Source organism: Mirounga angustirostris, unplaced genomic scaffold, assembly GCF_029215605.1.
Source record: "Mirounga angustirostris isolate CCGP_5_RB_7025 unplaced genomic scaffold, mMirAng1.0.hap1 SCAF_11, whole genome shotgun sequence".
Taxonomy (NCBI): Eukaryota; Metazoa; Chordata; class Mammalia; order Carnivora; family Phocidae; genus Mirounga; species Mirounga angustirostris.
The window spans coordinates 126,143,579-126,171,114 of record NW_026991719.1 but is presented as its reverse complement, the minus strand read 5'-3'; the positions used below and the strand labels follow the sequence as shown (position 1 = coordinate 126,171,114).

Sequence of the window (27,536 nt, the reverse complement as noted above, 5' to 3'; positions counted from 1 at the left end):
GGGACTCCACAGCCGCCTCTCCTTTGACCGCCCGGCGGCAGGGCCCGAGCGGACGGCAGGGGTGGTGCCTGCGGGCCGCGGCCCCGCCCCGGGCCGCCATTGCCGGGCCTGTCGGGCAGAGCTGCGCACCTCGCTCGCCTCCCGTCGCGGAGCGGAGCCGAGCGGCCGGCCTGACCAGGCTGCCCCCAACCCAGCTCGCATCTCCCCCACGGCCAGGCAAGTCTCCACCAGCCTAGCCCGTGTCGTCCGCCCCCAGCCTTGGGGCGGAGGGGGGCGGCCTGAGCTCAGGGCCTCCAACGGAGGAGGCCTCTGTCCAGGAGAACCACCTTTACTCCGCGGCCCCAGAGGCTCCCGTGGGCACGATCGTGAGCCGACGAGTTCCGGAGGACCCTCCTGCCCTGGCAGGGCTTCTCTCCGCATGCGCGAGAAGCCTGACCAGCTGGTTGGACGAACAACCCGGTGCACCGATCGCGACCTCCTAGCAACAGGAGCCAAGCCCAGGCTCATCCTTGAGTCCCACCCAAACCTGCTCTTCTGCTTTATTGTCCCCAGAGCGCACGGTCCCCAAACAGTGCACCTGCCGGCGGCCCCAACCCAGCGGTAGAAGTGGACATGAGGCTGGCAGGTGGGTGGCTTCCACAGTGAACGGGTGCCTGTTGGAAAGGGGACCGGACTGGAGGCCCAGGTGTCCGAAGGTCTGCCTGGAGGGGCCCGAGTAGACCACTGAGTGTGGTTTTTGGAAACGAAGGGCACCGCACAAACACTCATTCTGTGACCTTGAGTAAATCCTTTCACCTCCCAGGACTTCAAGAGCTGTGAAAGGAGGATCAGGGTAGTCGATTTCTCCCAACTCGGATAGCTGGCCGCTGTCTGAAAAAACGAGTGGTGGTAGAGGCTGCTCCAGGGAGCATGGCGGCTAGGTGGAGAGGGGGCGGGGTGCAGTGTCGGAGAGGCGTGGTCTTAGGGTAGAAACTGACCGGAGTGGCGATGGGGCTGGGTAAGAACCGGTGCCAAACCTGCCGTCGGCCTGACAACTGAGATAGACGGCTTGGCTGGGGCAGGAACAGATGAGGGTGGGCGGTGGCGAGCAGAACTCAAGAATTGCAGTTCAGAACTGCTAAAGGTTGCAGCCTTGTAAATGTATCGCAGTAGAGGAGCATCCAGATGGGGTTAGGATGTGCTGTCACAGAAGCCACTGGAGAAGTGTTTCCAGCAGGAGGACCGGGCAGCCAACTGAGAGGTCAGGAAGATTGGGGCCAACGGGTGACCCAGGAAGTTGACTCCAAGAAGGTGATACATGGCCTTGGCCACAAGCTGTTTCGCTGGGGTGATGGAGATAAGGCCACACTGGAGTAGGTTGGAAGAGAGTGGATGGTGAGACTGGGGAAGACAAAGGGAGGGGGGAGAAGTCAGTGGCTGGATGGGATTTGAAGGAGGGCCTCTCCTGTGCTTTCTTACAATGGGCGGTGTTGCAGGTCGAGGAGAGTGAGAGAGGATGACAATCACTGAGAGGAGAGCTTAGGGTCCCGCTCACAACAGCTGCAGGAACTGGTCTTCAAAAGGAGTACGGACCCTCTCCTCCATCATGACAGGAGAAAAAGAGGACAGGACAGATGGGATATAAATATGTTGGTGGCCTCAGAGGCAGAAAGTTAGGGGGCCCCTGAGGGAGGCTTGGAGCCTCTTGAGCAGTAAGGTCTGCTGGGCTCCTCCACACGTGCCACAGAGAACCAAGCTGAAAGCCCTGGATTCAGGGGCCTCCTTCTGCCTACCAGGAGCTCAAGTCCCCCTCTCAGGCCTGGCAGATGGCAGCAGGTCCCCACCTTGCTGTCCTCTGCTCACTTCTTCCCAAGTGGCAGGGAGATTCAGTACTGAGAGGCCCCAGGGTCATTCGGGAGCTCACTGGCAACCAAGGTGGCCTTGCCCCTGTCTGTCCTGCCTCCAGGCCCCCTCCGCATTGTGGCCCTGGTTGTCACCGTGGGCCTTACCTGGATCGTGGTCAGCATCCTCCTGGGTGGGCCTGGCAGTGGCTTTCCTCGCATCCAGCAACTCTTCACCAGTAAGTGTGGGACGCTTCTTCACTCTGCTGTGGAGGCCGCTCTGGGGGGCACTCTGGGCCTGTGGGCAGAGGCTCAGGGTGGGGTGGGGGTGGCCTGGGGTTTCGGTCTCTTCCTGGCAGGCCACCTCTAGCTGCCCTCGGGTTGTCTCCTGGCACCCAGCACAGTCCTCCCCCTACCACCCAATTGCTTCAGCTGGGAACTCCAGTCCCTGCTAATTAGAACTCTGTGGCCTGTTGGAGTCAGCGGAGTCAGTGAGGGGCAGGGGGATTCTGCTGAACGTTGGGGACAATATCCCAGCTGCTCCCTGCAGGCTCTATCCTGGCCTCTGGGATGGGGAGGGCACTCTATACCTTGTTATTAGTAGCCCTTCCCCCAAGTACTGTTTACAGTTGTAATTTACCCTTTTCCCAGAGCAGGGGGCTTGCATCTGGCTTAGCCCCTGGCCCCTGAGCCTGACTGACCCTCCACCTTGAGTTCATGGTATAGGGCCAGGGCGCCCTGCTGCCGGCCCCTGGAGGCCTCCACCCTAACACAAACAACTCTCTGTACCCACAGGCCCAGAGAACTCAGTGACCACAGGTAAGGCTCCATCACCTCCCCACTCCTCCCCCGTGCCCAGCCCTCATAGCACGGCCTGCCTCAAGTCCTCCAGGGTCTCTGTTCTCCATCCATCCCTCCCCAAACTAGCCTTCACAGCCTACTGGAGCTCCAGTAGAAAACCAGTTACCTGCTTCCACAATACACTGGTGAGACAAGCATAGAATAGACATTCCCATTTCAAAAGGGAGAAACTGGAAGGAATAAAGGGGTCAGCAGTCCCAGCAAGTTGAAACCCAGCAGGGCAAATGCCATCAGGATTCCAGGCCTAAGAAGAATCCTCTGTGGCCGAATGCTCTGTCCTCTGGCCCCACTGGAGTGGGGGGGGCACCCTCTGGTGGGGGTAGTCCTACCCTCTGGGCCTGTGCCATCTCTGTCCTCAGAGCCATCCTTACTTCCTTCTGTCCTTTTTCTGTCCCTTTCAGCCCAGGATGGCAGTGTCTCAAAAACCTCGTTGGTGTCTTGTGCAATTCATGAGACTCTGAGGTCGGAGACAGGAGGGCCCCGCAGATCTCGATTCCTGGCTTCTGCTGACAGGATTGAGTGGAACCACAAGTCACATGCCTCAGCTCTTTAGTAATTGGTCCTCCGACCACAGCCTTGGTGTTCTATCCAGAGCCTGCTTTCTCATATTTTGCAATATGATTAGACTGAGTATTTTTCAAATTTACACATTCTGGTTCCTTTGTACTTAACAATTCCATTTTCAACTTCCCTTTCTCGCCTCACACCTTACTGGGCGCAGCAAGGAGAAACCAGGCTTGCTCTCAAGCGCTGTGTTTGGAGATCTCCTCGGCGAAGGATCCCAGCTCAGTGTTTTACAAGTTCTGCTCTCCGCAAAACATTAGAACCAGATTTGGCCAAGTTCTTTGCCACTTTATGACGAGCACCCCCTTTCCTCCAGCGTCCAGTACCATGTTCCCCATTTCCACCCGAGACGACGTCAGAAGTGTCTCTAAGGCGCCCATCGGCGGCAGCGCTCCGGGCCCCATGTGCTCTCTCTCCGCGTCCTTCCGTCGGGGCTCCCACCAGAAGTGCCTCTGACGTCCTTCTTTCTACCAACACTCCCATGAGGCAGTCTAGACCTTGTCTAGCTGCACCTCAGAATTCTACAGCCTCCCTTCATTACCCAGTTCCGAGGCCGTTTCCAGTTTGTGGGGGACTTGTAATAGCTGCACCCCACCCCCCGCCTCCTGCCATCAAAATCTGTATCAGTTTCCCCGGGGCAGCTGCAATAAAATAACCACAAACTGGATGGATTAAATGACAGACATTTCTTCTCTCAGGAATGTTCGGGAAGCCGGAAGTCCGAAATCTAGCTGTTGGAGGGCTACAGCCCCTCTGCAGGCTCCAGAGGAGGGTCCTTCCTGCCTCTTCGGGCTTCCAGGGGCCCCGGGTGTTCCTTGACTTGTGGCCACGTCCCTCCTGTCTCTGCCTCTGTCTGCACACGGCCTTCTCCTCTGTATCTGTCTTGTCTTCTGTGTCTTATAAGGACACTAGTCATTGGATTTAGGGCCACCCTACTCCACGATGAGCTCATTTTAACAAATCATGTCTTCAGTGAGCCTATTTTCAAACAGGGTCATATTCGAAGGTGCTGGGAGTTAGGACTTCAACACATCTTTTGTGGGTCACAATTTAACCTGTAACGGAGGCTGCCCTGCTCCTGTCCTCCCACCTCTGCCCGAGGGAGTCACCACTTTTCTGCAGTCACCCTCCCAGCTGCTCCCTCCTTCCCCACCTGTGCTCTGTTCCCGGCAGGGCCACAGCCAAGGCCAGCCCTCCTACATCTTTTCCCCTCTCCCACCGGGGGCAGAAAAGCCTCCCTGAGGTCCCTGTCCCCTTTCCCTGAGGCCAGCCCCAGTAGGACACAGAGTGTCTATGGAAGTGTCCCTGGTCTTGGCCTGAGCCATGTCCTCTCCATCCCCTGTTGGTCCCCTGTTCTGTGGCCACTCATGCCTCCCTGTGGGCTGGTCCTGACCTTCCCCTCTCAGATCTCAGGTGACCCCAGGGCCAGGCCTGTGGGTCACTCCTGCTGTCCCTGCTCAGAGCCACGAGCCAGGAAGTACAAATGCGGCCTGCCCCAGCCGTGTCCTGAGGAGCACCTGGCCTTCCGCATGGTCAGCGGGGCTGCCAATGTCATCGGACCAAAGATCTGCCTCGAAGATAAAATGTGAGCTCCTTGGGGTGGACAGTGGGGGGGCATAGGAGACTGGAAGCTGGATCTGTGAAGGGAAGTGGAGCAAATGTGCCATTTGAGGGCTCTGCCACCCCCACCCCGCTAGGCTCATGAGCAGTGTCAAGGACAACGTGGGCCGTGGACTGAACATCGCCCTGGTGAATGGTGAGTGCCTGTGATATGGGGTCAGAGTTGAGATCGGAGAAGCCATGTCATGACCTGCCACCCTCCTTCCCTGTGCCCTCCCCATGAGGAGGCGTCTGGATATTGGCCTTGGCCCTCCCCTCCCCTTCCCTCTGGGAATTCCCAAGGAGGCCTGGGAAGGGGTCTGTGCAAGCTGAATTTTCCACAGAAGAAGTGACCCAATAAACAAAAGCACAGTAGCAGTAAAGAACCAGAAGTTTCCAGGAAGTTGGAGAGGATTTCCTAGGAAGCCCCTGGAGAGCCTCAGATGGCAGACAGAACCTCCACAGCCTTGGATGGGCTGCAGCTGTCTGAACAAGGGGGCACAGTGGGCATGAATATGAGGGAATGTTTGAAAAGCTTCCAGAAGGTCTGCACTCAGTGGCCAGTGCCGTGTCCTTAGCCTTGTCTAGGGGGGCTGAGGTGGTAGGGTGGAGTTGCCCTGACAGCTCACCCAGCAGGACCCCCTCCCTCCCTCTCAACCCAGGGGTCAGTGGTGAGCTCATCGAGGCCCGGGCCTTCGACATGTGGGCAGGAGGTGAGTGGTCACCATGTGCAGCAAAATGACTGGGCATCTTTCCCCCGAAGTGCCGCCCTCTGTCCATTCACTGCAGCTTCTTGAGCACTTCCTTGGGTTTGGAAAAGGCAGGTGTATGGTCATAGGGGTGGCCCTGGCTTCTTATACCAGTTTGTCCCTTCACTTACTTGGCGACCCTTGGTGGGCGTGTCCCTGGCCTGATCCCTACTTGAGTTTCCTTGTTTGGAGAACAGGGGTCGGTGGGGAATGGGCACTCCGTGGTGCCTGATGCTCCATGTTTCATGGGACCTGTCACCCCAGATGTCAACGATCTGCTGAAGTTTATTCGGCCACTGCATGAAGGCACCTTGGTATTTGTGGCATCCTACGACGACCCAGCCACCAAGTAAGTGACTGCCAAGGCCAGCCTCAGCCTCACCCTCCCACGGCGACCGCTTATATCTCTTCCTTCTGTGTGGCAGGATGAATGAAGAGACCAGGAAGCTTTTCAGCGATCTGGGCAGCAAGAACGTGAAGGATCTGGCCTTTCGGGACAGCTGGGTGTTTGTGGGGGCCAAGGGCGTGCAGAACAAGAGCCCCTTTGAGCAGGTACGGGTGCAGAGCCCAGAGCAGTGTGCCCACCCCTTCTGCCTCCGTCCCGCCAGTGTGCCTTCAGTCCACGCCCCAGGCTTCCCTGAATTCTCCTCCAGCACCAGCACCCCTACCCAGGGTAGTTCCAGACCCCTCGCCGTCGGTATGGGGAAGGCCAGTAACTTTGACCCCTCCAGGGTCTTTAAATGGCAAAGCTTTCACAATGGCAAGACTCACAATTAAGAAATCTTTCTCCCAAACATCTTCAAGATGCTCAGGCTGGTCCCATCCTGCTGCGACCCAGTGCCCTGGTTCACACCGCACTTCCTGCTCCCGCCAGCCCCTGCTGCCCTCTGGTCGACTGCTCCTCCAGAGCCACACATGTCAAGCCCCACGTGAGGGTCTGCGAAGCCCCAGGCACCATCCTCATCTGTGGGAGGCTCCTAGCCTGGTGAAAGCCACAGTGCTCCCCAGTCCTGCCGCCCGCCCCCCGCCCCCAGCAGGACAAGGCAAATAGGCTGTTCAGTGGTTTCTGGAAGGCTCTGGCTGCCAGAAAAGAGCAACTCAGCACCCCGAGAAGAAATGCGCCCTCTGGCTTTGTTCTTCCTGAAGCTTCCAGCAGCTCCCTGCGGGCCAGGTGAGGGCGGGAACGTACATCATGTTCCCTCCTTACCTTCCCTGTGTGTGCCAGGCCCACACACATGCAGAGCAGTTGGCTCCCCCACACTCCACCTGTGAGGGAAGCGATTGCCATTTTGTAGATGAGAAGGGGACTGAAAGCTCTGTCTGACCCTTATGCCTGAGGGCTGAGGCCATGACTTCCTGCTCCCCAAACCCCACAGCACGTGAAGAACAGTAAGCACACCAATAAGTACGAAGGCTGGCCTGAGGCGCTGGAGATGGAAGGCTGCATCCCGAGGAGGACCACGGCCAGCTAGCCGGCCGAGCGCAAGGACCAGGCTGAGGGAGGCTGCGTGTGCCCGGCCGGGAGAAGGCAGTGGTGGCGCCAGGGCAGGGCCGAGGCCTGACCCCGCGCCCAGCCGGGAACGCTCTTGCCCCAACACGTCGGGGCTCCGAGGCAGGGACCGGGGCCCAAGTGTGACTGGTGGGGGGGCTCACTTGGACAGGGGAAGTCAGGTGCCCATCTCCTTCTTCTAAAGCTGCCTCCCCTGGGGAGCCCCCACCTGATCCCCAAGCACCTGCAGCTACAAGGGCCCCGGGGCGTGCCGCCCCCTCACTGCACGAATGTGGTAGCAGCCCTGCAGGGGCGGGGCATCTCCCAGAACCTCTCCACCCCAGAGCCACTTGCTGTTCTTTGGGCTAATCCTGTTTCCAGCACGAGTCCTTCCGACGAGCCACACCTGGTGGCCGCTTCAGGACGCTGGCCGCCTCCTGCCTTGCTCTCTGCCGGAAGGGGCCTCCTTGGAGTCAGGCTGGCAGGGGCGCTAAAGGGGCACCTGATCACCACCCTTAGCGCAGCAGATGGCTCCTGCAGTTTGTCAGGGGGCCCGCCCTCTCGATGACCTCTTAATAAATTAGTGGCCCCCAGTCGAATCGAGTGCATTCAGTGGGGAGCTGGGTGGCGTTGTCCTTGCGGGGAGGGACCTGTTCCCGCAGCCTTTGTTTTCAGGGCTCCTGCCACTGTCAGGCAGCTCCCCAACTGGCGTCCCCATAGCCCTGCCCAGGAGAGATGATTCTGCCCTCTGGGGATGCAGGAAACCCACCAACTTCCTCAGACACCTCCAAGGCCGGGAGAGACAGGGATGAGGATTAAAACCAGCCAGGTGCCTCCTCACTCCCCACAGCCTCCCTCAAGAGCTAGGGTGTCTACCTGCAGCACTTGACTTTGGATGCCTTTGAGATCAGGACTTCGAAGCCCAAGTCACGTGAGCTATTTGGCATTTCTTGAAGATGGCAGTTCTGTTCCCCTTTAATGAGCATTAAGTGAGAACCAGCAAGAAACTATAAGGAGTATTGCTGGAATGGCACATCCGGGGGCAAAGAAGCAGTCCGAGGTCAGAAAAAGAAGAAAAGTTTGAACTTCCTAGATTTGGGGAATCCAGGAGCCAGCCAGGCAACCTTGAGGGGGCTGAGGCAGGGGCGAAGGACTTCACGAGTCTTGCTGTGGAGACGGGCTTCCCGAGCCCTCACCTCCTAGGAATTCATTGCTACCAGAATGTGAACAGAGTGTCAAGAAAGGAAAGTATTTAAGGAGCAGGCAGAAGAGGAGTGAGAGGCCCAGGGACCACCCAGAGGAGAGGCTGCAGTTGTGATGCCAGGACCTCAAAGGTCAAGGAAGTGGAGACGCAAGGAGGGCCCAGATGCTGAGCATAGAAGTCCACTCCCAGTCTGACCCTGAGCCAAGTGCTTTATGTGCATTCATTATTTATACACTTTCTTTTTTAGAACAGTTTTAGGTTCGCAGCAAAGTTGAGCAGAAAGTACAGAGAATTCCCACATCCCCAACCTACACTGACATGTCATCATCACCCAAACCCGAGTGCACATTAGGGTTCCCTCTTGGTGTTCTACAGTCTGTGGGTTTGACAGATGGGTAATGACACGTATCTACGACTGTAGTATCATACAAGTATTCACTTTTCAACCTCTTATTATAGAAAATTTCAGACGTCCCCTGAAGGAGAACAGTATCACGAAGCCCTGTGTACCCACTGGGCTGCCACATTGATCACCATGTGGCCAGTGTTCCATCTGCACCCCTCACCCCATTGGCATTGCGGTTATACACATACTACCCGCATGGGCCTCATGACAACCCTAGCGAGAAACTACTATCATCCCCATTTACAGGAGAGTAAATGGGTGAGTTTCCTGGTGAGTTCAGGAAAATTTCACTGGAGCCGGGAGGTTAGAAGCCAGGTAAGTGGGGCTCCCCAAGGTTGGTAGCTTGTTCCCAAATGAAACAGAACCTCACTGAAAGTCCACACTTGAGGCTGGGAGGCATGTGGGCCCCACCGTGCCTCTCATACAATTGCTGTAATTGCCTGACCTTCCCCAAACATCCACCAAGGGCCTGCCCTGGACTGGGTTACATCTGGGAATGTAGGAGTGAGCCCCAGTGATGGTCCCTTACTCCTCAGGGGGCTGTGTCCTCACTGGGAGTCGCCAGAATCACACAGATGGAAACAGCAAGCCCCTTTATCCTCCACTTGGCCCAACCCAGGCTAGGAAGCTGATGATGGTATGGAGCACAGCCTGCCCGAATTTCCAAAGTGGAGGTAAAGCTTTATCCTTCAGTCCTCCCCCCGGGGCACCAGGGTGGTACCCCTCCCCCCACCTACCCTTACTAAAGTTAGGTCATCTTTGTTATAAGTGCCAGGATCCCAACTCAAACTGACATAAGCAAAAACAAGTGATGACAGGGGCTGGGGCACTTAGTGTTCCCATATTGGACCCCAATGCCCACAGGTGATTCTAGCCCCTATCACGTTATCAGGACATGAGCTCCCTCCATTTCTTGGCTCTACTTTTCTCTGTATTTGCTTCATTTTCAAACATGCTGTCTCCCCCACATAGGGGGAGCAGTAATAGAGGTCCCAGTTTAGCAATCCCAGCCAAAAAGCTCCCACCGTCCCAGTACTTGTAGTACAAATCCCTGGGAACTAGCTCTCATTGGTCCAGGTCAGATTATGGACTTATCCTTGTGTCAGTCTGTCTGGCTCCCCATTGGCTGCACCTAGGCATGGGCCCACCACAGAAGCCAGTGTTGGAGTGACCCACATCCAGACCTTGTGTACCAAGTGTGGAGGAGGGACAGCTCCCACAAAGAAAATTGAGGTGCTGTTACCTGATGCAGGGCAGGCAAAAATGAGAGTTGCCACCACTTCCCTGTAAATACCAAATGCATGCCATACTTGTGCTTGTAGAGAACATGTCTTCCATGCATGCTTATCTATCACATCGTATTCCTGGAGACAGCTGCCCGGAGACCAGGAGGAAAGCATACCTCTCAGAGTCGCCATTGTGCCCCTATTACATAGTACAGTGGCAGGTCTCCCATCTGAACTGCATTTATGTTTTGGCTGTCACTATCGTTTGTTCTATATGTTCTCTCAGTCCAGATGACTTATCTTTTGGGACTAGATATCTTTGATTTGTAGAGCCCTTCCTCCTCTCCTGGGGTAAATTATTAATCCCCTAAACCAACTACGAACATTCTCTTGCCTTTAATTAGCCGTCCTTTTGTCCTGTAGAGGCCTCCCAATTCCCTCATGCCAGACACCCCACCAGCCCACTCTGGCTTTTCAGGGAGGGCTGAAGTGATTGACAGTAATGGGGAGCAGCCTTCTAACTCCATTTACTCCCCCCTGAGCCCGGGCACCAATTTCCATTTAGTTGGATTATTAAATCACGGGTTTCCTCCAGGGAGGACAAGTCTTTTAGGTTTTCCCTCCCCAGCTCTTCTGGCTGACCCATTCCCCTTCTCCACTGGCCGGTAATACCCGCCCTCAGACAGCCCCACCCCCCTGCCCTTTTGCAAACTGCCTCTTCGTTGCAGCGCTGTGCCCAACGCAGGCCTCTCACCCGTGCCAAGCTGCTTCCGTCAGGACCCCCTCCCCCTCATTTGAGAGGGATGGTATGGAGGATGTTCTGAGAAACAGAGTACACACACACAAATGGCTTATGCCTTACTGGTCCTCTGAGGCTAAAGAACAGCCTAGAGCTAGGGCCTCTGAATGTTTTTGATCGCTGACATAAATCAAACCCTCTTGAGCATACACCCCACCATGTGTTTATCTGTTCACATATCACATATACTACCCATCTGAACTGTATGAAACACAATTTTTAAATAAGTAAAATGTATTTAAGTTTAAACTAATAGTTTTATTATTAAAGTCACTATGTGCCTGAAAAAAATAAATTAAAATACAGATGCTGATTTGTTTTGTTGACATTCTCAGCGATGTGTCTTCAGCACCTCCTGTGGGCAAGTACCTGTGACTCAGGACCACTAGCCTCCATCACAGCTGTGACAAGTTTTTCCCGAGCAGTGGGTAGCCACTGTCCCACTGGCGGACTGACTGCAGTTGCCCAGCAGCCTTTCCGAATATGCAAATCCCCTTAGCCTCAGCACTTGCTTATTGTCTCTCCATGTCCTTTCTACACCCTCACCACCTCCTTGCCCAACTTATGCCATCTGTTTGCATTCCTTTTCCGTGAGGCCTTCAGACCCTGCTAGTGGCGCCAAATAGTTTTGAAAGGCGGCCAAGCCCACTGATGTCCCACAGTTTGGAAGTAAATACTCGGTCACTGCTTGAACGAGGGAAGGTGGAACTAGGCGCAGCCTGACCTGGACTCCCGCCACCACCAGCAGCCCCCCGGGGCGACCGAGCCCTGCTTCCGGCTAAGCCTGTGTTCCACTGCCCCCGAGAGGCCGCAAGAGTGTTTGGGCCTGACCAGGGCCCCTACCCGGAACCTGTCGCCCGGTCGCCAACTACAGAACACTCGGAACAGCGGCCCGAGGGCAACCCAGTGTGGGCCAGCCGCGACCCGGAAGGCATCCAGGTCCGTGCGCCCGCGCCAGCTCGTCGCTCCCAGATACGTCATATCCGCTCGGAAGCGGCCCCGGTCGCCAGAGGTGAGGCAGCCGGCCGCCGCGGGGGAGGAGGGGCGGAGCCTCGGCGGGGCGGGGCGGGGCGGGGCCGGGGCGCCAGCAAGCGGGGCGGGCCCCCAGCGGGCCCAGCTCCCAGGCGTCCGCCGGCCGGGCAGGCGCTGGCCCCGGCGCCGAGCTCCCGGGCCTCGGCGGCAGGTGAGAGCTTTGGGCCGGAAAGGGCGGGCGGAAGGCGGCCCCCGGCCCCGGCCCCGGCCCGGCTCCGTGCTCGCTCGCTCGCTCGGGCGGCCGGGCCCGGCCAGGGACGGGCGCGGCCGCAGGGCCTGGGAGTGGCGCGAGGGCCACTGGCGCGATCCGGGGACCGCCCAGGCGGCTCACCCGCCTGCCGACTGCAGGACGGCAGCGCGAGCGCGGCGGCGGCGGGGCGCCGCTCCCTCCTTGGTTCGCACTCGAGCTCTGTGCCTAACCCGGCAACTTCCGGACTCCCGGGTAGGGAGGAGCCCCGGGTCAGCAATGCCAACTGTCCTAACACCGAACACACGGCCAGTGTGGAAAAAGCGGTCGGTCCAGGGTTCCCTCCCCTCCCTTGGGGTGCATCTGCTCAAACTCTTCCAGTCCCTCAAGCAGAAATGGTGTGGGATCTGGGCCAGAACCCTCTTGCAGTGACTCAAAGCCGCCAGCCGTACTGGAAGGACAGGGTGGATGGCCCTTAGCCTCCTCTCCCTTCTGAACTGATTCACACCACCCCAGTGGCTTCAGTCCCGGGTGCTGTCATCTTTTCCCTGTGACTCCCCTCCGCTTTGCTTCTCATACTCCCTCTGGTTTTCCTGCCTCCCTCTTCCGCGGTGGGATGCAAAGCTGGACCAAGGCCTCCAGGGTAAGTGACCCAAACTCCAAACCAGCAGAGGCCATGGCATGCAGGGGTGGGGGAGCTTTCCCAGGGATGAGCTTTTTGCTTAACCTGCCCTTCACCCCCTACTTCCCCAGCTGCCCAGTCTCAGATGAGGGGCAACAGGGCCAAAGATTGATAGCTCTGGAGAGGCAAGGGCCTCTTCCAGGACTGGGACACTGCAGTGAGGCACTGTGAGGCAACCAACAGTAGTGAGGCTAAACCACTGTGTCCCTGCCCTGGTTGCCCCAGTTCCAGCAGGTGCTGCTGGCGGCCCAGATTGAGAAGTGGAAGCAGACAAACCTTTCATCCTGAGGCACCCTCCCCCCACCCAGAAACACTTACAATCCCACTGGGAGTTCTAGGCTTTGGTAGGGCCTCATGTGGGCATGGGAAGGAGCCCCTGGACTCCAGACAGAGCCTCCAGACAGTGCTTCTAGGAGCTCAAATTCTGGGAACTGCCAGAGGAGTGGGAGCTCTGACAGGAGGAAGAAAAGCACCCAGCAAACACAGTGGTCCTGTCTGACCCCCTCCTGCTTCCCCTTCTAGCAGTTTCCTTGGGGAGAGAGGACCTGCTGTCTGCCCCAGGACCCCCACCTCACCACTGTCAGCAGGTAGGGGAGACCAGGTAGCCACAGCAGCACCATCCACAACTGCATGTCGTGGTAGATGTCAGCCCCCGAGGCCTTCGGCCAGATGGTTACCCACTCACCACACACGCTACTGTGCTGGCTGCTTTCGGCCTGGCCAACGACGCTCAAACACCCTGATGGCCTCTCAGATGTGGCCCAAGCCGATGTTTCAGCACCCAGCTCTCAGCAGGCTGGTCTGCCGTCCCCATGCAGCCTTTCAGAGATTTCATCCTGGGTGTGGTGTCCCTGTGGCCCCTCTGTGTCTGTGTCAGTCGAAGCCTGTGGGGAACAGGCTAGTGGTGACAGGGTTGGGGGTGGCTCTCCCAAATCCCTTGGTATCAGGACATTTCTGCATGTTCACTGTACTAGAAAAGGCCAGGGAAAGCAGCAGGTAGCAGCAGTCTGAAAGGGAACTCCTCTCTGTAGATGGCCCCTCTGGGTGAGGGATGGGAAACTTGAGGCAGGTATGCTGGGGAAGGGGACAGCCAAATGGCACTCAAGGGCCAGCACTAGGCATTGCCTTTCTGTTCCTGGATTTGGTGCTAGGGGCTCTGCTAGGCCTCCCGGTAGTGGGCTTCCAGATCCCCTCGCTCCTGGACTCACAGCTGCTCGCCCTTACCAGCCACCTTTCTGTGTCCCTTCTCTCCTCAGGAAGAGCTCTGCCATCAAAGAACACAGCACAGGGCCAGGCCCGGCCCATGGACCCTTCTCCAGACAACCCGACGGCACCAGTGGGGCTGCTCTCCTAAGCCACAGAGGGCCTGGGCACACGGTCCTCTGGGAGGAGCCATGGTGTTTAGGAGGGACAGGGGCAACTCCCGGTGGTGGCCTGGACGGGGGGGGCGGGGAGGTTGCCCTGGCCCCCTAGGCATGTTCAGGGCTTTCTTGCTACTTGTCAGCCTGCCTTTGGGAGCCCAGGGAATAGCCAGTGCCAACCTCAGCACAGCTCTGGACCATACTGTGCCACGGACAGGAGACCAGTACTTGAGCATTGGGGATGGCTCTGTGATGGAGTTTGAGTTCCCAGAGGAGAGCGAGGGCATCATTGTGATCTCGAGCCAGTACCCAGGCCAGGGCAACAGGACAGGGCCTGGCCCTATGCTGAGGGTCACCTCCTTGGACACAGAGGTGCTGACCATCAAGAATGTGAGTGCCATAACCTGGGGCGGTGGGGGCGGCTTTGTGGTGAGCATCCACTCGGGCCTGCCTGGGCTGGCCCCACTCCACATCCAGCTCATGGACCCCCACGAGGCCCCACCCATGCTAATTGAGGAACGGAGAGATTTCTGCATCAAGGTCTCACCTGCTGAAGACACCCCCACCACCCTTGGCACCGACTTGGTCCACTTCTCAGAGAACCCAATACTCTACTTGCTCCTGCCTCTTATCTTTGTCAACAAGTGTTCATTTGGGTGCAAAGTAGAACTCGAGGTTCTGAAGGGGCTCCTGCAGAGCCCCCAGCCCATGCTGCTGGGCCTCCTAGGCCAGTTCCTGGTCATGCCCTTCTATGCTTTCCTGATGGCCAAGGTCTTCATGCTGCCCAAGGCCCTGGCTCTAGGCCTCATCATCACCTGCTCGGCGCCCGGCGGTGGGGGGAGCTACCTCTTCAGCCTCCTTCTTGGAGGGGACGTCACCCTGGCCATTTCCATGACTTTCATCTCAACAGTGGCTGCCACCGGTTTCCTGCCATTGTCCTCAGCCATCTACAGCCGCCTGCTCAGCATCCATGAAACACTCCACGTGCCCATCTCCAAGATCCTGGGGACCCTGCTGTTCATCGCCATCCCCATAGCAGCAGGCGTGGTGATCAAGTCCAAGCTCCCCAAGTTCTCCCAGTTGCTGCTGCAGGTCATCAAGCCCTTCAGCTTTGTGCTTCTCCTGGGTGGCCTCTTCCTGGCCTACCGCATGGGGGTCTTCATCCTGGCAGGCGTCAGGCTGCCCATCGTGCTGGTGGGCCTCACAGTGCCCCTGGTTGGCCTCCTGGTGGGCTACTGCCTGGCCACATGCCTGAAGCTGCCAGTGGCCCAGCGGCGGACGGTCAGCATTGAGGTAGGGGTACAGAACAGCCTGCTGGCCTTGGCCATGCTGCAACTGTCCCTCCGTCGCCTTCAAGCAGACTACGCCTCCCAGGCCCCCTTCATTGTAGCACTAAGCGGCACCTCAGAAATGCTGGCCTTGGTCATTGGCCACTTCATCTATAGCAGCCTGTGCCCAGTCCCCTGAGGCCCCTGGGTCAAGCTTTCACCACCCTTCGCCCCCACCCTCCACCCACTGTACCCACAGTTCTTGTGTACCAAAGGCCTTCAGCTCTCATGCACTATGCACTCAGAAAAAAAATCCAGGCTTATTTTTTTTACTGGTTTTTTATTCTCCAGCTTTCAGTGCCAAAGAGGCCATGCTGAGTTAGGTAGGTGGGCACTGCTCAGAAAATATATTTCAATAAAAGAGAAGCAAGCTTGGGTGCCTTCCAGTCTTTGCCCTTAGGGGCCTGGGGGTGGGGTGGGGTAGGAAGGGTGTGGCTGGGTAGATGTGGGCCAGGTTGGAGGACTGGCTTGTGTGACGATGGTGACCTCTGCACAGACTCTCTCAACCCTCCTTCCCCAGGCATCCCCTGTTAGACGTGGTCCCTACTGTTCTAGAATGAGCGTGGGAGGATGAGGGCAGAGGCCGGGCTCCCCAGCCAGCTCTCAAGCTCAGTTGATTTTCTGCAGCCAGGCCAGAAGAGAGGAGGCAGAAGGCCCTCGGGCAGTGGGGCACTGGGCCATTACGTGGACTCCTGAGCGAGAGAAGCAGGGTTTGCACGCCTTGCCCCACCAGTCCGCTGGGGGCGACGGTACTCCTGGCCCCTCCTCCGTCCTCCCCAAGCCCCAGCTCCCACAGGAAGCCAACCTGGCCCAGCTCGCTCCTCCTCCCTCTCGTGGCGGGCTTCCAGGCACCGTCGCCGTAGCGAAATCTGTCAGTCCGCGCCGTCCCTGTGCGTTCACGAGGCGGGCCCCCAAGGTGACTCCTCCCGGGCCGCGCGGGGCGGGGCGGGGCGGGAAGGGGGCGGGGCCCGGGCGCGCCCCCCGCGCTTCTTCCGGCGGCGGCGGGCGGTTCCGGCGCGCGCCCGGGGCGGCGGCGCGCAGCGGGGGGCGGTTGGGGTGCGCGCCCGCCGCAGTGGACGCCGCCGCGGCCGCCATGCAGCTGACAGTGAAAGCGCTCCAGGGCCGCGAGTGCAGCCTGCAGGTAGCGTCACCGGGCCCCCGTCGCCGTGCCGCCTCGCGCACTCACCACCCCCTGGGCGCGGGGATGGGCCGGGCCGAGGGCGGGGATGGGGAGGCCGGGAGAGCCTCCCTCGACGGGGGCCGCGGACTCAACCCCTGCCTCGTACCCTCGGCCCGGCCAGGTGTCGGAGGACGAGCCGGTGTCCACGCTGAAACATCTGGTCTCTGAGAAGCTCAACGTCCCCGTGCGCCAGCAGCGGCTGCTGTTCAAGGGCAAGGCCCTGGCAGGTACCCGGGAAGAGGAGACGCCCAGGGAGCCCCGCAGGAATTCAGGGGACGGGGTGCCTAGGCCGAGCCCGGGAAGGAGTGTGATGGATGGGGTGCTGGCCACTCTACCCTCAGGGAGGTGACTGAACCCTCCTCAGACAGATGCTGCAGAGCTTCGCCGTGGGTAACGACTCCATCAATCTCTCTTTGGCAGATGGGAAAAGACTCTCCGATTACAGCGTTGGGCCCAATTCCAAGCTCAACCTAGTGGTCAAACCTCTGGAGAAGGTGTTACTGGAAGAAAGCACCGCCCGGAGACTGGCCGAGGTCCCACCACCGCCCACACCAGCCTGGCAGCTGATCTCCAAAGTCCTGGCCCGCCACTTCAGTGCTGCAGATGCCAGCAGAGTTCTGGATCAACTACAGAGGGTGAGAAGGGCGGCCCAGGACATCCACTCCCCGCCCAGCTGTGCCCATCCCCTGCCTCGGTCATAGGGTACCCCCAACCGGCACCCCCTGAATCCTTCTGGCCTTCTCTCCTCAGGATTATGAGAGGTCCCTGAACCGCCTGACGCTGGATGACATCGAACGCTTGGCTAACCGCTTTCTGCACCCCGAAGTGACTGAAGCTATGGAGAAGGGGTTCTCCAAATAGGATTCTCAGAGTGTGAGGAGGAGCCCGGCCAGGCTACAAGCTGCATGTAGCATTAAATGTGTTCTCCTGTTGCAATTTGGCTCATAATCATCACCACCACCATCATCACCATCATCATCATCATCATCATCATCATCATCATCATCATCGCCGGCAGGTACCTGGGTACCCATACCTGGTTCTTGCTAGGTGCCAGGCACAGCTCACAGCACTTGACATGGGTTTGCTCCCACACCTCACACAAAAGGTAAGACAACGAGGCACCTAGCAGTGAAGTGGGGGAGCCAGCATCTGAGTGCAGCCAGCTTCTAGAAATGCCCCAGGGTGCAAAGGAACAAAGGGGCTGTTTGGACAGGTTCCAAGGGATGGGCTTTGGCCTATCATGTTTAGCCCACTGAGAATAAACCCTCCAGAAACTCTTCTTCAGGCCTGAAAGGGGAAGCAGCTGGCCCCTGCTGCCCAGTCCCGTCACCTGACCTCAGACAGGTTCGGGACATTGGCAGGAGGCCAAGTGACAGCGAGCCCTGGGGCCCCCTCAGCCGCTGCAGCCAGTGAGCACTCGACAAGGAAAAGCAGGTGGGGGAGTCGGGGACCTCTGCGGTGTGATCTCAGGCAAGTCCCTGTGCCACGTCGGTCCCTAGTTGTTAACTCTGCACAATGGGGGCCACTCTTGAAAGCTCCTTTTCCTTCATCCTTACCCAGCCCCGGGGTGAGGGGTCTGCAGCCCTCCTCCTGTACTCCATAAACAGGCCAAAAACCGAGCAATGGCCAAGCATGGCCCAGAGATGCGATGTCCTGGCCCTTCACGTCACAGCTCTTTGGGTACTCTCTCTGCTTGTCTCCTCCTGGACATGAGCATTTCTCATCTCTGAAGGATGACAGGTGACTGACTTGAGGTCACTCAGCCTTGGCCGGGCTCCCACATGCTGCGTTCACCCACAGTGTGGAAGTGGACCCTTCCCCTGCCGCATGGATACAGGGCCTTTCACTCTGCACACGCCTCACTGCCTAAGAGGAACCCTCAGAGTGCCGGGGAGGGGGTAGAAGCCTGGGCTGGTGGCGCTGATCCTCCCACTTTGCCTGGTGTATGGGCACCAGAGGTCACTAGGCACCTGCTCCTTGGCAGAGGATACCTAGGGCTGTCAAGACTGGAAGGAAGCTGCCCTCCTGCCTGGGCCACATGGGGTGAATGCTGGGTCCGGAGGCTGGGAAGACAGAGGCCCAATGGGCGAAGGCTTTGAAGAGCAGAAGAAAGTCCCTGGCTCCCCCCGAGAGCTGGGAACATCAAACAGCAGGGCCCGCTCAGGAACTGGTGTGGTCTGGCAGCTCATGTGATACTTACCAGTGCTGTCATTTTATTCTGAGTCAGGAAATTTTTGTTGAAATTTTGAATCCCACTAAAGGTGAACGTGGGACTGGCTCTTACCCAAAAGGAACTATATTAGCCAGGCTGCTTTTGATTTCCAATAATTGGTCTAATCATGGAAGAAATTGGTTTAAACAATAAAGGAAACATTGGTTTGCCAAACTGAGAAGTCCAGGGGTATTGGCAGCAGATGGACAATTTCACCAAATACCCAGTTTCTTCCTACCTCCCCTCTGCATCCTGAAGTGTCTGCTCCATCCCAGGCCGTTGCCTCAGGAGCAAAAGATGGCTGCTTGCAGTTGCCACTGAATCTTGTTCACAGCCAGCAAGGAGCACCTTCTCGCCCTGTAGTGTACCTTCTTTCTCTGATGTCCCCAGCAAATAAACGCTGTCCTTGTATTGGTCAGAATCAGGTCATGCTCCAATCATTTTGGCCAGCAGTGGGATGGGTGGGGGGAAGCCAGCCCCCTGGATACCCATGGGCGGGAGGGAGAGGGGGATTCTCTACAAAAGCCAGGGCTAAATGGTGGACCCAAGCAGCAACTGTCCACTGCAGGGGAGTGACAGAGATGTGCATTTCAACCAGACCCTAGAGATGGTCGTTGAGTCCCTTGTGCCAGTGCCCTCCTGGCTCAGGAGTGACAAGAACCCTCTGGTGATTAGGAACCATCCACTGGACACTTGGACGTGGGGGTCAGGAACTCAGCTGGGGGATCAGGATGGACATGGAGGCAGGAATGAGATCTTCAGGGTGTATGGTGGGACCCTGATGGAGGAGTTGACTGGGACCCCGGCCCAGTCCAGTTCCAGAGCCCTGTGCAGCCTTCTACAATGACGATCAGGAATTAGGTGTGGATAGGATGTCCTAGGGTCTCTGAGGACAGATGAGGTGGCTTCCCAGAGAGTGTAGCATGAAAAGAGAAGAGAGGATTGGGCCTTGAGGCATTTTACCAACTGGAGACATGGTAAAGGCCAAGGATATTCCTGACAGTAGGCCACAAGGAAAGGTCGGTATGAGAAGGCAAGAACACCCTTCCAGAAGGTGGGTGTAGTCTGGTACTGCCAAGAGGCATTAGTAACAAGAAAGTCATTGGCGATGTTGGGGAGCAAGAAGTGGCTGCACGGTGGGGAGGGGAGAAGGTGGTGACAGTGACTAGGGACCCCACATTCTGGAAGCTTGTCTGTGCACAAGTGTGTAGCTGTGGCTGGGCAGGCAAAGGAGGGAAGATAGGAGGGGAAAGGATGCTGCAGGGCGGGGAGTGGGAGGCCCAGGGGGAAGGGGCCTGTGCTGTCAGGGGAGGAGACCAGAGGCCATAGGCTGCACCCTGCCTTTGCCCCTAGAGTCTAGGGGTGGCCCCGTGTACACCTGCGAGCTCTGAATGCTGTGATTCTTCAACAGGGCCAGCACTGTGTCCACCCAGGAGGTGGGTACTGACCCACCTGCTACCCTTTGTGCCCTGGCCACTGTGGATCCCTGAGGCCCACTGCCTGCCCCTTGGGGAGGGGCCTCGGGACAGCCCCTACCCCTGGGAACACAGTGCACCATACGGGCCCTGCTATTAATTGCAATGATACCAGGAGACAAGAGGATGAGTGAAGGGCCCAGCTGAAGGGGCCTCTCAGACAGAAATGGTCTGGCACCTGGAATGAGATGCTTGTGGTGCCAGGAGGAGGGACAGACTCAGGAGAGCAGCATTTGCTTTAGGGTGGGGCTCATTGAGTTGGAGGTACCCAAGCAACTAGGCTGTCCCCACGATTCGCTGGCACCTTCAGGCTTCCTGCACAGGCCTGGCTAAAACTGGGCCTTGCCAGCTCTGATAGGTTTAACAGGGGTACAGCTTAGCCAGGCCAGGCTCTCCCGGGAGCAGATATGACAGCTGAGGCCAGCTCCAGACCTCGGGGCCCTGAAAAGCCTGCCGGAGAGACAACCACCAGACAACAACCAGGGCTCCTGGGGAACTGCCCTCTCTGCATGCCCCTCTCAGGTGTTCACTCCTTCTCTAGCTCCTTTGCTGGTTCTTTCCCCCGACAAACTCTACCTCTTAATGTGGGGAGCTCCAGGGCCCTGTCCCCAGACCACTCCTCTCTCTCTCTATCACTTCCCAAGGGAGCTTGTCCACCTTCATTCCCATTTCTGTGCTTCACTCCTGGCCCTCTTTCCTGAGCTCCAGGCCACATCTCTAGAGCGACTGAGACAGCTCCTGGCCCTCCTGCAGATAGCTCATTCATTCCTTCAGTACACATTCACTGAGCACCCACCAGGTCCCAAATGCTGGCAACGCCAGCACTGGAAGGCACAGCTCCTTCCCTCGTGGCACTTCATCAGCCCCTCAGTGAGCACAGTTTCTTCACAGCCTGCCTCAGTGAATGGCAATAGCACTTAGCCAGACTTTTAACAACAGGAAGCAGGAGGCCACCTGTGTCTCTCAAAACTCTCCCTTCTCCATAGGCAATCAGGCAACAATATTTTTTAAATTTATTTACTTGTTGAGAGAGAGAGAGCGCACAAGCAGGGGGAGTGGCAGAGGGAGAGGGAGAAGTAGGCTCCCCGCCGAGCAGGGAGCCCGATGGAGGGCTCGATCCCAGGACCCCGGGACCATGACCTGAGCTGAAGGCAGACGCATCACTCACTGAGCCACCCAGGCGTCCCAAGCAACAATATTTTTGAAAGAATCCAGAGCACTTGCCTTGTAGAATGTTCCAGAGTCTAGATTTTCCTGATACCTTCCTCATTAGATTCAGCTTAAGTGCTTTGAGAAGTTGCTATGTCCTTTCCCCTCCCCCGTCCAACAGCTTCAAGAGGCACTGGGGTCAGGCTGTCCCACTGTTGGGGAGGCTCAGTTTGGTCACATGGTCAAGGTCGTGTCTGACATGCCTCACAAAGTTGCATCTTCCTTTCCTAAAGCACAAGTAGTCTGGGGTAATACCTTGTGACCGTGTGACGATCTTCTTCCCCGACAACCTCTGTCTGCTGGTTTTACCGTACGAGTAGGATCCTGGCCGGAATGAAGTGATGGCTGCACGATGGTGGTTTGCCAATGCTTGCTTGCTGTCTACAATTCTCAGTTGGCAGCCTTTCTCTGGAAAGAGCTTTCCTTTTTCCCTGCTCCCTTTCCTTGATTATCATGGTAGATGCATCGGGGGTTTTTTATTCAATGACTTAGAATCCAAGAATATTGTTTTGGGGGGTAATTTTTATCGGACTATAGCACGCATACAGTAACATGCATTATTCATCAGTGTACGGCTCGATGGATTTTTAAAGTAAATACACCCATGTATCTGTCCCCTCAGTATCAAGATACAGAACACTGCCAGCACTCCAGCACCATCCTTGGTGCTCCCTTCCCAGTCATACTCCTCTCCGAAAGGTCTAATAGCCTTTCAGATGATCACATTGTTCCAGCTGTGGTTCTTTCTGCTTGGCTGCCGTGTCCCTTGGCCATGCCTCATCCTTTTGTGTCTCAAGCACTTACTTTTTGGCACTGTGAAGTGCTCCAGGCTTATCTTGTATCTTTTCCTGCCCCAGCTCTAGAAGCAGCCATTTCTCCAAGAAGCTCTGGTTCCTTTTAGCAGAGAATGGTAGTGAGAAACCAAGGTTTGGATGTAAGGTGTGTTCATTGCTTCTAGGCTCTTCTACCAGACAAAACTAGGAAAACGTATTATTTAAGTTCATACTGCAGTCCTCAATTCCCATCCAACATCACAGTCCCTTCCCACCTTCCCTCATGCAACAGTGAGGATTCTGGTTCCTGACAACATCAATATATTGATTCATTTGATCCACCTGGTAGTCTATCTTGAAGTACACCCAAAATGGCTTCACTGTAATCTCATCACTACCACTGCTGAGAGCAAACATACTAAGAATAAGGTCAGTTCTTTTGTCCTTAGAATATATCCCGTGCAGGGATATACAAGCAGAAAACTGATTTAAAAGTCAGCTGAATTATTTTCTCTGTGTGGTTTTGTTATCATTTGGATATGCAGTTAGGCTCATTTGTTTTGTTTTATTTGTTTTCATTTGTTTTTGGTTTTATTCAATTTTCACATTTGATTTTTTTAGATTTCCCAAATGTACTTTTTGTTCAAAGTCAAAACTACACAAAATGGTATGATCCAAGAAATCCCACACCATCTCAACTCCCTGTAGGTGACTATTTTCATTAGTTTCAGGTTTCTCCTTCCTTTTTTTTTTTTTCTAATAAGCATGTGTGTCTGTGAGAGAGAGTGTGTGTGTGTCCTTTGCATTTTGCTTTTTTTTTACACAACAATAGTTGATTTCACCAGTTCCCTGCTGATGGGCATGTATATGGTGTCCAGTAGTTTTCTAGGACCAATTATCTTACAGTTCGTGATTTTGTGCATATGTTGTTCCATATTTGTGAAGTAACTGCCTATATGTGGGATTGCTGGGTCCAGACAGTGATGACTTTTGTATTTAATACTCTCTTTCATTAAACAAGCAGCAAACCTCATACTCCAGAAACTGCACTGATGGGAGTGCCTGGGTGGCTCAGTCGGTCAAGCATCTGATTCTTGATATTCTTGATTTCCACTCTGGTCATGATCTCAGGGTCTTGACATCCAGCCCTGTGTTGGGCTCCCTGCTCAGCAGGGAGTCTGCTTCTCTCTCTCTCCCTCTGTGCCTCCCCCTGCTCATGGCCTCTCTAAAATAAATAAATAAATCTTTAAAAAGAAACTGCACAGAACAACAACAACAAAAAGGTACCAGAGAGATATACGAACGATATAAAAGTAAAGAAAACAAGATTGTCATTTCAGATTATGATAAATGCAATGCAGTAGACTGAAATGGGCAAATGTGATGAATGGTGCCTGGGGGGAGTATGTTCGATCGGTGACCCAGACGGCCCTTCAAAGGTGACACTGGAGCCAAGATCCTAATGACAAGGAGGAGCCAACCATGGGAAGGTTTGTGGACAGAGTCTTCCAAATAGAAGAATAAATGCAAAGGGGTAGGGGCAGGCCACCCTTGGTCAGGAGCAAAAAGAAGGCCCCACAGGCTACAGAGAATGCAGGAGCAGACAGGTGAGGGGATGGATGGACGAGCTGGGAGCTCAGGTCACACAGAGTTGAGTTTTTTTGAAGATTTATTTATTCATTTTTGAGAGGGGGAAGGGGCAGACAGAGAGACGATCAGAGAATCTCAAGCAGACTTCCTGCTGAGCATGGAGCCCAATGCTGGGCTAGATCTCATGGCCCTGAGATCATGACCTGAGCTGAAACCGAGAGTTGGCTGCTTAACCGACGACTGAGCCACCCAGGCGCCCCACACAGAGTTTTTATAAGCTACATCAAGGAGTTTAGATACGATTCCAAGGGCAATGGAAAATCATTTTAGGATTTTAAACAGGGATGCAATGTGATGTGACTTACTTTAAAAATTAAGAGGTAATTCTGTTGTGTGGAGAACAGGCTGTAGAGGAGCAAAAGTATAGTAGAAAACCAGTCAGGAAGCTGGTGAAGGAGTTGGACAGATGGTGGCTTCCACTCGGGACTAGCAATGGAGAGGGAGGGAAGTGGTCTGACTTAGGGTCTGTTTTGAGGGGAGATCCAGCAGGATTTGATGATATAGTTCAGTTTTATGTAATTCCCTATGATTACCAAAGGAGGAACACAGAAAAGTAACACAACATTCCACAGTGGAATCTCATGTCACATTAAAAACACCTTTTTGATTATGGGGGTGCCCGGCCGGCTGGTTCAGTCAGTAGAGCATGCGACTCTTGGTCTGGGGGACATGAGTTTTTTGCCCCACGTCAGGTGTAGAGACTACTTAAAAAAAATAAAAGAGGGCGCCTGGGTGGCTCAGTCGTTAAGCGTCTGCCTCCAGCTCAGGTCATGGTCCCAGGGTCCTGGGATCCAGCCCCGCATGGGGCTCCCTGCTCAGCGGGGAGTCTGCTTCTCCCTCTCCCTCTGCTTGTGTTCCCTCTTTTGCTGTGTCTCTCTCTCAAATAAATAAATCTTTAAACAAAAAATAAAAATAAAAATAATAAAAGAGAAAATGAAAAGAAATGTCATGTAAGATCACTGTTGGTCTTTTGGGGGGGAAGAAAAACCCCAAAAGGAACTCGAAATCCCCCACAATGCCACCACACGGAGATAATGGGTATTTACACTTGGGGGTATTGTTCCAGGCTTTCTGTGCATCTATCCATACCGTAGTTTACTAAGTTGGGATTTTAGTGATTTCCGCTTTGCACTCTGGTTTTGCCTCTAGGACATGAGTCGTTTTCCACGGCCACTACTTGAGTTCCAGGGACCACCATGTCTCTCCTCGCCTCCGCGGGGCTCTGCCCGCTGGCAGGCTTGCCCTCCCACAGGAGCCACTTAGGGATCTTTCCAAAACGCAGATCTGATCCGCTCATCTCAGGGGTCGCCCCCTCTGAAGGCCACTTTGGGTTCTCCACCTGTACCCGCGATGGGGGCGGGGGCGGCCCGGTGTCCGTCGGGGGCTCTCTCCCATCTCCCATCCACGAATCGCTGCAAGGACGTCGAGCCGCATGTCGTGGGGACATTGAACCCGAGGAAGAGACGGGGCGGGCAACAGGCCACGAGTCTGGTGGCCTCACGCGAGGTCTTGGACAGGGGTCCAAGGGCGGGGGTCGAGCTGAGGCACAACGGGTTTGCGGAGGTGCGACGGGGTCACACGTCACTCTACGGGGCAGTGTTTCGCGAAGGAGCGCTCACTGGCCACGCAGCCATGAGGGGTCTCCCGGAAGCCACGGGCCGCCGGGTCGACTCGGTACAACCGAGCATACTCCCCGCAGCCTCCCAAGGGCAGGGTCGTTTTGCGCAGGCGCCCTGGGAATCACACCGAGCCCTGGGGGCGGGGCTTCGTGGAGAGCGCTCATTGGCTAGGCAGCCATGGGGCGGGGCCTCCAGGAGCTCAAGGCAGAGCCGGCTGAGCGAGACGGGGACTAGCCAGGGGCCCCGCAGAATCACGGGGGAGGGGACGATGGGGGAATGTCGCGGGCGCTCCGGGAGCCCGAGTTGCATTGCGTGCGAAGGCGCTGAGCTTTGTGAGGAAGCGCTCATTGGCTAGGCAGCCAGGGGGGTCCCCCAGGGCCCAAGGGCGGAAAGGCCGACTGGGCAGGAAGCGACCACATGCCCGGCGGCCTCACTAGGAGCCTGTTTGCGCAGGAGCCCTAAGGTCGCCTTGGAGGGCGGGGTTCCCGAGAGGCGGGTCGAGGCGGCCATGCAGGCGGCAGGAGCGGACGCAGGCGCGGGCGGCGGGGCGGGAGGCGTGGACAACGGCCGGGACGGCCATGACTGCCTTGGTGGCCGCGGCGGCCCCGGCTTTCCCGGTAGCGCGGGGGCGGCCTGTCTCGCGCCCACGGCACGTGCCGGGGCCAGGCGGAGACGCTGCTTCCAAGATTCCAAGGCTGGAAAGCCGAATACACGTATTGTATCCTACGCGAACGGACGGCGGGGGGGTAGGGGGGCCTGGGCCGGGGGCTGGCTGTGGGCGCCAGGGGCTGCAGAGGGACGGAAGGGTCGGGGCAGCCTGGGGGCGGACAGGGAGAGGGGCAGCGGTAACCGCGGGCGGCTGGGGGTGTCCGGCCCGGGGCTGGTGTGGAGGGAAAGAAACCAGCCCAGAGGGGAGCCGGGGGTGCCGGCGGAGGGGGGCGCGGCAAAGAGATGCGAGCGGGGTGCGGACGGGGTGGCTTAAGAGGGATGGGTCGGGGGCGGAAGGAGGGAGAGCAGGGCCATGACCCAACGGGGGCGGGGTGGGCCAGGCTTGGCGTCACGGGGCGGGGGACGGGGAGGTTGAGAAATGAGAGCGGAGCTTAGGTCTCGGGGTGACTGGGCGTGATTAGGGCCGGGAGGGGGTGGGAGCTGTCCCGAAGGGGACGGAGCCAGTCAGGGTGGCCTGGGAAGCGGGGCCCAGGCACAAAGTCGTTTGGATGGTGCCTTAAGCGAATCTCCTCCAGTGCCCTCTGCGTGCCTTTCCCGTCCGGCTTGGAGGCGGAGATCGCCTATGGGTCCCTGGCCCCAGATGCCGAACCCCACGGAGGGGCTGTTGAGAAGCAGCTCACAGTGAGTGGCAGCGTCATGGCCGTGTAAGTTCTGGAAGGGGCCGGCTGGGAGTGGCAGCAGGTGGCAGGCCCGGTCTCCACTCTGCTGGGCGCTCTGCCGGACACACAGATCCTCCATAAAGGGTTACTTCCAGGGCCCGGCCAGGGCGGGGTGGGGGGGGTTGCAGTCTCCCTGCAGCCTGGACTGGGGTACAGGGAGGGGGGCGTTCATGGGGATGTCAGGGTTCGTGTACTGGATTTGGGGGGGCGGCAGAGCAAGGAAGGGGAGAAGCTTCCACCTCCAGTTTGGTTGTCTTTTCTGCTCCCTTTCAGCCGCTGGAGAGCTAAAGATCCTCGCCTCCTCCGAATTTCCATCATGACCTTTCTTGATCAGCTTTCCCTGGTGATGCAGACCATGCGGCGCTTTGGGCCCCCCGTTTCCCGCTAAGCCTGGGCTGGGGAGAGGGGGCTAAGGCCTAACCTCTTGTCCCTTCCCAAGGCACTGCGTCCTTCCCTGGGGCAGTCATCCCTGTAGTAGTAGCTGCAACGGTGTTAGGGGGGCCTGATCTTCTGGTGTTAGGGGGGCCTGAGCTTCTGGTGTTAGGGGGGCCTGAGCTTCTGGTGTTAGGGGGACCTGATCTTCTGCCGCTGCTGGCCCTAGGGCACTCAGGGTCCATTTGTTTTGTTTGCTGCTTAAATGTTTGTTACTGCAGAAAATAAAACTGAGCTTTGCTATTCCGTGTCTAAGTTTCTTTTCCACTGTGGCACCACCTCCGGATA

At 56.9% G+C, this 27,536-nt stretch overlaps 4 protein-coding genes across 6 annotated transcripts; all 4 read left to right on the top strand.

Moving 5' to 3' along the window:
- The first annotated feature begins 74 nt into the window (after window positions 1–74).
- FAM3A (FAM3 metabolism regulating signaling molecule A) lies at window positions 75–7,675 on the top strand. Of its 2 annotated transcripts, XR_010406287.1 has the most exons (11): window positions 75–216; window positions 553–625; window positions 1,946–2,059; window positions 2,616–2,639; window positions 4,707–4,830; window positions 4,943–5,001; window positions 5,507–5,557; window positions 5,858–5,942; window positions 6,019–6,145; window positions 6,398–6,764; window positions 6,970–7,675. XR_010406287.1 is itself a non-coding variant. In XM_045884470.3 (9 exons), the coding sequence occupies exons 1-9, from the start codon at window positions 613–615 to the stop codon at window positions 7,063–7,065; spliced, it is 693 nt and encodes a 230-aa protein (XP_045740426.1). In that variant the 5' UTR covers window positions 78–612; the 3' UTR covers window positions 7,066–7,675. The 2 variants fall into 2 exon arrangements, 1 of the variants encoding a protein (XP_045740426.1); XM_045884470.3 differs by lacking the exon at window positions 6,398–6,764 and having other exon boundaries at window positions 78–625.
- A 4,256-nt stretch (window positions 7,676–11,931) lies between these two features.
- Window positions 11,932–16,133, top strand: SLC10A3 (solute carrier family 10 member 3). Of its 2 annotated transcripts, XM_064574766.1 has the most exons (3): window positions 11,932–12,579; window positions 13,875–15,272; window positions 15,935–16,133. In XM_064574766.1, exons 1-3 carry the CDS (start codon window positions 12,553–12,555, stop codon window positions 16,001–16,003), a joined length of 1,494 nt encoding a protein of 497 aa, XP_064430836.1. In that variant the 5' UTR covers window positions 11,932–12,552; the 3' UTR covers window positions 16,004–16,133. The 2 variants fall into 2 exon arrangements, with proteins under 2 accessions (XP_064430836.1, XP_045740381.1); XM_045884425.3 differs by lacking the exon at window positions 15,935–16,133 and having other exon boundaries at window positions 11,935–12,579; window positions 13,875–15,682.
- A 157-nt stretch (window positions 16,134–16,290) lies between these two features.
- On the top strand, window positions 16,291–19,123 carry UBL4A (ubiquitin like 4A). Its single transcript, XM_045884412.3, has 4 exons — window positions 16,291–16,448; window positions 16,609–16,714; window positions 16,908–17,122; window positions 17,238–19,123. The coding sequence occupies exons 1-4, from the start codon at window positions 16,401–16,403 to the stop codon at window positions 17,346–17,348; spliced, it is 480 nt and encodes a 159-aa protein (XP_045740368.1). The 5' UTR covers window positions 16,291–16,400; the 3' UTR covers window positions 17,349–19,123.
- A 6,533-nt stretch (window positions 19,124–25,656) lies between these two features.
- On the top strand, window positions 25,657–27,491 carry LAGE3 (L antigen family member 3). Its single transcript, XM_064573648.1, has 3 exons — window positions 25,657–26,166; window positions 26,673–26,801; window positions 27,090–27,491. The coding sequence occupies exons 1-3, from the start codon at window positions 25,937–25,939 to the stop codon at window positions 27,202–27,204; spliced, it is 474 nt and encodes a 157-aa protein (XP_064429718.1). The 5' UTR covers window positions 25,657–25,936; the 3' UTR covers window positions 27,205–27,491.
- The last annotated feature ends 45 nt before the right edge of the window (window positions 27,492–27,536 follow it).